The 7,774-nt window shown below is 41.2% G+C and overlaps 1 protein-coding gene across 2 annotated transcripts; it reads right to left on the bottom strand.

Moving 5' to 3' along the window:
* Positions 1-3,246: 3,246 nt before the first annotated feature.
* On the bottom strand, positions 3,247-7,291 carry LOC109865822 (C-C chemokine receptor type 7). Of its 2 annotated transcripts, none has more exons than XM_031799821.1 (4): positions 7,097-7,291; positions 5,532-5,578; positions 4,668-5,092; positions 3,247-4,240 (listed from the first exon to the last, which is right to left on the bottom strand). In XM_031799821.1, exons 1-4 carry the CDS (start codon positions 7,110-7,112, stop codon positions 3,583-3,585), a joined length of 1,146 nt encoding a protein of 381 aa, XP_031655681.1. In that variant the 5' UTR covers positions 7,113-7,291; the 3' UTR covers positions 3,247-3,582. The 2 variants fall into 2 exon arrangements, with proteins under 2 accessions (XP_031655681.1, XP_031655682.1); XM_031799822.1 differs by having other exon boundaries at positions 4,668-5,025; positions 7,097-7,153.
* Between the last annotated feature and the right edge of the window lie 483 nt (positions 7,292-7,774).

Here is a 7,774-nt window from a genome sequence, read left to right as displayed (position 1 = left end):
TAGAATGCTTTTATTGATAGCTCCCGACCCCTCCTACTGTCATCCAGTCAGCCCACTGTTTCACACGCCCTTGCTTGCAGCTCTAACATTCTGGGTTAGGTCGGATGATGTCATCAACGTGGTAAGCACATAGAGTTGTAGGATATTCATTTGAGCCAGTAACAGGAAATAGGAATTATATATAATATAATTCATGGTGATTTGGAATAAATTTGTATTTTTACAGGCATCTGTAACTAGAATGAGTGAAATTGAAAGGAGGGGTAAGTGTTCTAGAGAACACAGTCGTGAAGAGGGCACGAGTCCAACCCCTGTCTTATATTTTCCACTCAGAAAGGATGTAAAGGGATAAACCCTTTCTTACAAACAATAGCCTACTGTCATTTGCTTTTCTGGGGAAGTGACCTCGCCAAGGTCCGTTTTGAAACGAGTAGGTGAATGAAACGATGTCTGGCAATGTCTGACTTTTGCTAATCTCCTCTGTAACCCCATAGTTTGAGTGTAAACCATTTATTAACCGGGCCATGTGATGTTCTTTTGTGCCGTGGAAGTTTTCAAGGTCACACTTTATTTGGAGAGTCTGGATAGTCCATCTGTAGATGCTCTACAGATGGCCATACTATCAACAAACTATCTGTTGATAAGCAACTGCTTGCTAAGGTTATGGTTAAGCTTAGGGTTAGGTTTAAAATAAGGGTTATGGCAACGATTCCCCAACTCGGTCCTGGGGACCCCAAGGGGTGCACGTTTTGGGTTTTTGCCCTAACATGATCAAAGCTTGATGATTAGTTGATTATTTGAATCAGCTGTGTAGTTCAAGGGCAAAAACCAAAATGTGCACCCCTTGGGGTCCCCAGGACCGAGTTGGGGAAACCCTGGGTTAGGGTAAGGGTCAAGCCTAGGTTTAGGGTTAGTAGATAGTTAGCTGAAATGTTACTGATGGGTCTGTAGAGCATCTTCAGATGAACTATACAAATAAAGACTTACAGGCTTCAAATACCCATATTGAAGCAAGGTATTGTAAATTGGTGGAAATCTAACAGGCCAAATAGCCTAGAAGTAGGGTTCCCACATGAAAAAATACTTCAGTTTACTATAGAATACTACAGTACTTACTATAGAATTCTATAGTAAACTGCAGTATACTGTTAATCAGTTCAGTGCCTAAATTCAACACACCTGGTCTTCCAGGTCAGTTAAACCGAAAACATGAAGTGCCTGTGGCCCTCCAGGACCAGGGTTACCTACCCCTGCTGTAGAATACTACACCACACTGTAGAATCCCTCGATCACGTGTAGTACTTACTATAGAACAGGGCTGTCCAACCGTCTTCCTGGAGATCTACAGTCCTGTGGGTTTTCAGTCCAACTCTAATTTCACACACCTGATTCTACTTATCAGCTGCTCAACAAGACCTTAACTAGCTGAATCAGATACGCTAAATTAGGGTTGGACTGAAAACCTACAGGACAGTTGATCTCCAGGAAGAGGGTTGGGCAGCCCTGCTATAGAATGTTGTAATATACTGTAGAATACTATAGTAAATACCAGAGGTGTGGACTCATGTCACAAATAGGATGGCTTGCAACTCGACTTTGACTTTAACACCAATGACTCATGACTTGACTTGGACTTGAGCTTTATGACTCGACCTGACTTGATACCCTCCCCAAGCCCAAATATTTAAAAAATGAAGCTTTAAAAAAAAAAAAGTGTGCAGCCCATCAACTCTTAATTTCACGTATTACAGTTTGAATCGTACAGCAGCTGGTTGCCTAAATCCTGCCTGATGTTGCTGCTGTTCCTTAAACCATTGACATATGTTAGCCTACTGTAACCACACAGAGACTGTGTATGTGTGTGTTAAGGTTGGCCGATTGTGTACAAGCCTACATCGCCTGATTGCGCCCCATAGCCATCCTCGATAGTCGATCACTATTTGGGGGGGTGGTCTTTCTCATGGCTACCCATGTATTTCCATGGAAATATAACTTTTATTTGGAAAGTAATAAATATATAGATATTTTTAAAAGCATTCATGATTTGCATAAATGTAATATACTATTACTCTTGTTAAAAATATGAAATGGTATTACATTTGGTGAAGAGCACATTATGACTTGTTTAGGACTCGAAACTCAAAGTTTAGGACTTGAGACTTGACAGTCTTGACTTGATACTTGACGGTCTTGACTTGAGACTTGACTCGGACTTGCCTGTCTTGACTTGGGACTTGAGTGCTAAGACTTGAGACTTGTAAAACAATTACTTGGTCCCACCTCTGGTAAATACTACAGTATTAACCGCAGTAATGTCAAAAACACTACAGTCCACAAAAACACTACACTTTTTTTTACTATAGTAAACACTAATTTGCATATACCCTGCCCATTCCCCTCCCCTGTATCGCAATTTGTGCCACCATGACTGAGAAACATGGCAAGTATAGACCACATATTCATTCCCCTACAGGTTATAGAAAAGAGCAGAAGCACTGAACTAGCTGTTCAGACCCAAGTCCTACCTACATACAGGTTAGGAAAATTGTGCTGTTTTAATATTTCTCCAGTAGGTTTCCTGAAGGAGAAAGCCTGAAGGAGAAAGCCTAGTACAACAAAGACACCTTGTCTGCAAAAACAGTAAATACTACAGTATACTACAGTCTGCAAAAACCCTACAGTAAATACTACAGTCTGCAAAAACCCTACAGTAAATACTACAATCTGCATAAACCCTACAGTCAATACTACAATCTGCATAAACCCTACAGTCAATACTACAATCTGCATAAACCCTACAGTCAATACTACAATCTGCATAAACCCTACAGTCAATACTACAATCTGCATAAACCCTACAGTCAATACTACAATCTGCATAAACCCTACAGTCAATACTACAATCTGCATAAACCCTACAGTCAATACTACAATCTGCATAAACCCTACAGTCAATACTACAATCTGCATAAACCCTACAGTCAATACTACAGTGTACTAAAGTCTACAAAAGCACTACAGTAAATACTACAACCTGTAAAAACACTACATGGATTAGTATAGTATATACTACAGTTATTTTACTACAGCATTTATACTACAGTATACAGTATAGTACAGTAAACACTACAGTGAATACTACAGTATTTATACCCTAGAATACTTTAGTATTTTTTTATCCGGGTTGTGGAACAAGTGGTCACTTGAACAAGGTGTCAAATTATAGTTTAGAGACCAGACTACACATTTTTTATTAATTTTTTTTATTTACAAGACTTCTGAAATAAGACTCAAAACAACACAGAAATAATACAAAGATATTGAGTATTTACAGTGCTAGTACTCCACTGGCAGCTATATAACAGGATTTTTTTTTTATGGTATAGACCTGATCCAAATAAATTCCTGGTGACGACCAGTAAGCTGCCTGATACATTAAACATATATGTCCTTTAGACCTTTTAAGTGACCTACAGAACACTTACAAGCAAACATTTCAAATATAATCAGAAATAAACACAGGCTGTGCACAAGGTCTTGTCCATGTTGAAAAGGCCGTCAGACAAGGCAGCATTGGCAGCTTTAGGGGGAGAAAGTGGTTGTGGTCTCGGTTTCCATGGCGACCGCTGAACTCCTCCTCTTTCCGCAGGTGTACTGGAAGAATCTCTCCTGGCTCATACAGCCCAGATCCTTCAGCAGCTTCAGGAGGTCGCGGCGGAACTTCACCCCGATGAACGCGTACACAAAGGGGTTGAGGCAGCACCTCATGAAAGCCAGGCACTGGGTGATGTCAGAGGCGTAGAGGAGGTTGTTGTCGTAGATGCAATCCTTGCTGCCCCCGTTAGCTGTGTCGAGAGTGGTCAGCAGCAGTACCAGATTATAGGGCACCTGGCAGAGCAGGAAGACCGCCACCACAGCGAAGATCACCTTGATGGCCTTGTTCTTCTCAAAGCTCCGGGCCTGGCACAGGGTCTTCACAATGGCGCCGTAACAAAAGGCCATGATTAGGAGCGGCAGAACAAACCCCAGGACCATCTGGCTCACCTGGATGCCCACGCGCATCTGGTCTGAGCCGGCGGTGTAGGGGGTGCAGGTCTTGTTGCTGATGTTGGTGTAGGACATCTCGGGCACAGAGAAGACCAGCGCCATCACCCAGATGACCACAGAGGTCACCTTGCTAATGAACACGGCCGTGGAGCGGTGGCGGTGGGCAGAGACGGCCTTGGAGATGGCGAAGTACCTGTCGGAAAAATGGCAAAAAGTAGGCTTTATATGGTAGGCTCATATATACAAATATTTACAGAGATAGGAGCAGATCAGCCTATTAGGTCACAGCAGAGATAGGAGCAGATCAGCCTATTAGGTCACAGCAGAGATAGGAGCAGATCAGCCTATTAGGTCACAGCAGAGATAGGAGCAGATCAGCCTATTAGGTCACAGCAGAGATAGGAGCAGATCAGCCTATTAGGTCACAGCAGAGATAGGAGCAGATCAGCCTATTAGGTCACAGCAGAGATAGGAGCAGATCAGCCTATTAGGTCACAGCAGAGATAGGAGCAGATCAGCCTATTAGGTCACAGCAGAACGCACACTGCAACACGTTTCAATCAGGCTTTTATTTAACCAAGTTAGTCTTTGAGAACGCGTTCGCATTTGCAATAACATACCTGTCCACGCTGATGGAGGTGAGGAGGAACATGCCGCTGTAGAAGCTGACCTTATAGATGGTGTGCATGACCTTGCAGATGAACAGCCCCAGCACCCATTCCGTCATGGAGTTGGTCGCCCAGAGGGGCAGCGACACGGCGAACAGCAGGTCGGCGACGGACAGGCTGAGCAGGAACACATCGGTCCCGGTCTTCAGCCGATTGAAGTAGACGTAGGTACCGATCACCAGGATGTTACCGACCAGACCGAGGAAGCAGATGAGGGAGTAGAAGGTGGGCATGAACCAGGAGCGGAAGTGGCGGTTGGATTCCTTCTGGCATTGCTGGGTCCAATGATCATAATCCAAGTCGTTCGTGTCTGTGGAGTAACCATTGTAATCAGTGGTGAACTCTGTAGTCACGTTTTCATTCTGAGAGAAGCAAGTCTGAAAAAAAGACAAAGTGGGACATACTATAAATCAGGACAATTGATGGTTGACTGGTGGTCGAACGCCTTGAATTCTAATAAAATGTCATTCAAATAGATTCGTGTTCAGGATCAGGGAACTGGGTCCAAAATGAAGCTGACACAATGTACCCTGCATCTGGCCCCTTGATAAACTGACATGCTTTCAGATGAGCGTACCACTTCCTGAGAGGAAGTTGCGCTATACAGTATGCCATTGACTGAAAGACTGTGGTTAGTACTAGTGTAGTGTTTGTGCGTTTCTGTGGGTAGAGTTCGTGTCATGTTATTAAGTGAGTTGTCAACATGTCATTTAAATGATTGTCCAAAAAAATTATATCAAAAGACTATTAATACTTCATACAAATGATATTGTATGAAATGGTATACTGAAGACTGTGTTCGTCCATTGTTCTTACCTCAAAGTAGGTCCAGATCAGCAGAGCTGGTACTAAGATTCGTGTATCTGAAAATCAGATAAGGTGTGGTTAAAGCTCTAGAGTACCAGTTGATCGATAAATAGACTGATATGTTACAGTAGTTGACTATAAGAACAACCTTCGGAAAGAGTTCAAGACACGTCACTTATGAGGCTACATAGGAGTTGATGTCCCTTGTTATTAGCATATATTGTTTTTGCAAGTCTCAATAATGAATTTGAGTTGTCTCAACTGTTGGGTATTTAGCTTGTACCGCAGGGTTCCCCAATAAGTGGCCAACAGGCCAAATTCATCCCACAGGTGATTTTATTTGGCCACCCCAAGTTTTCTGAGAATAACGTGTTTGTTGTTGGACATAAAACACTGGAAAATCACCAAGGAATCAGCTCAAAGTGATTTTAATTTCGAAAAATCTGTTCCCAAATATTCCCATGCATAAATAAAGAGGCATATGCGATCGTATCTCAATGTATTCAAGGTTTGAAATGATTCTGCTTTTGTCAAATACTATATTTGTTTGGGACTTTTGCAGTTAATTGTGCAGTGTACAAATCATATATAACTATGTTCCTGACCATCCACTCAAGGAAAAATATTCACACGGATGAATGTAATTGAGGACCCCTGTTGTAGTGTGCAACAAAAGACACAGCAGGACATCTGGTGGTAACAGAAAGGGATGCACCAATTGATCGGTTGTCCAAAGATATCATAGCATACCCAAATATGGAAAGCATTAAATCAATCTTTTTTTTTTAAGAGACAAAAAGAAACAAAGAAACAAAACAAAAACGACTTAAAAAAAAATCCCCCTTTGACTCATCGCACGATCAGAAAACTGGAAATTCTCAAACCTTCAAAACAGAAGTGATTCGGTTACAAAACGTGTCATGAGTGAACTGGGGCTGTACCTGCAAACCTCTCAGTCTTACAAACCTGGTTCAAGTTTCCGTATTTCTATGCTCAATTGATTTGAAACGCTTAAAAAAAGTCAATTAACATTTCAAAAATCATGAATTGAAACAAGGGCAGCAGATGTCAGCGATTCACGGATATTGTGTTAATAATATAGAAGTAAAAGCTCAATTGAATGATTCTAGCCTACGTAGCTATACAGCTGTATGGCTTGTATAGGTAAAGCTGAAAGGCTTTAGCTTTTCCATTCTGGCACCCTACATCACCTACAGTATGTTCACCTAACGGAAGCACATTTACTATTTTCGTATATATCATTGTCTACATGCATGCAGCAATTGACTGGACACACTGTTGTGCTAATCCTGCCCTGCAGTAGTGCCTTTTTAGTCATTTAATTCAATATAACCCCTACTTATACAACACATATTTATTTATCTATTTATTTATTGGATTAAATAAATCTTAGAACAAAAATGTATTTATATTCCTTTTGATAAAAGTTGTTATTAGTTGAAAAATTGCAGGAAGCTAATATCCCGTGAATATATCAACTATTTAACATGTATAAAAAAATTATGACATTTATTTTTAAAAAATGTATGAAACATCGAAAGATGTGCTCTCACCTTTGACAGCGGGCATGTTGATTGAGAGTTACAACTGCACTTTCTCTCTGTACACAGGTTGTGAAAGTAGAGAGACAGCCCGCTAGAACGAGATGAGGCTGTGTCAGGTGCTAGATTCCCCTTTGAACTATACTAAAAAAAAAGTTCACACCTTTACTCCCCCCGGGTGTCTTGTGAAAAACAATGACAAGGAATGAGTGTAAATGCAAATGTTGTTGGTTTAACACACTGTGCAGAACCATTTGAGGTTTCATCATTTGTATGACAGTGTAGAGAGATAGAACTGCATCCCATAGAACTGATAGAACTGATTCATTACCTATTGAACATTGCTGTTGAACTTCTGCATACAGCTATTGAACACTATGAGAGGAAATGAGTGTTCATGTTGTTCAGCACAGACACTCAGACACACCAAAGCTCCCAGTGACCGCAGTGGTCGAGGGAAAATGTATCGCCTGTTCTATTTTCAGCCCGCAGTCACTAGAAAGATACAGTGCCTTGCGAAAGTATTCGGCCCCCTTGAACTTTGCGACCTTTTGCCACATTTCAGGCTTCAAACATAAAGATATAAAACTGTATTTTTTTGTGAAGAATCAACAACAAGTGGGACACAATCATGAAGTGGAACGACATTTATTGGATATTTCAAACTTTTTTAACAAATCAAAAACTGAA

Source organism: Oncorhynchus kisutch, linkage group LG20, assembly GCF_002021735.2.
Source record: "Oncorhynchus kisutch isolate 150728-3 linkage group LG20, Okis_V2, whole genome shotgun sequence".
In the NCBI taxonomy this organism is placed as follows: domain Eukaryota; kingdom Metazoa; phylum Chordata; class Actinopteri; order Salmoniformes; family Salmonidae; genus Oncorhynchus; species Oncorhynchus kisutch.
The sequence above is the reverse complement of the archived record's forward strand: the minus strand, read 5'-3'. Positions and strand labels throughout refer to the sequence as shown.

Coding starts and splice junctions, on each gene's coding strand:
- LOC109865822 (XM_031799821.1), bottom strand. Junction 5,093..5,531: donor TGATCTGGACCTACTTTGAG/GTAAGAACAATG, acceptor TCTTTTTTTCAG/ACTTGCTTCTCTCAGAATGA. Junction 4,241..4,667: donor ACCTCCATCAGCGTGGACAG/GTATGTTATTGC, acceptor TTTTTCCGACAG/GTACTTCGCCATCTCCAAGG.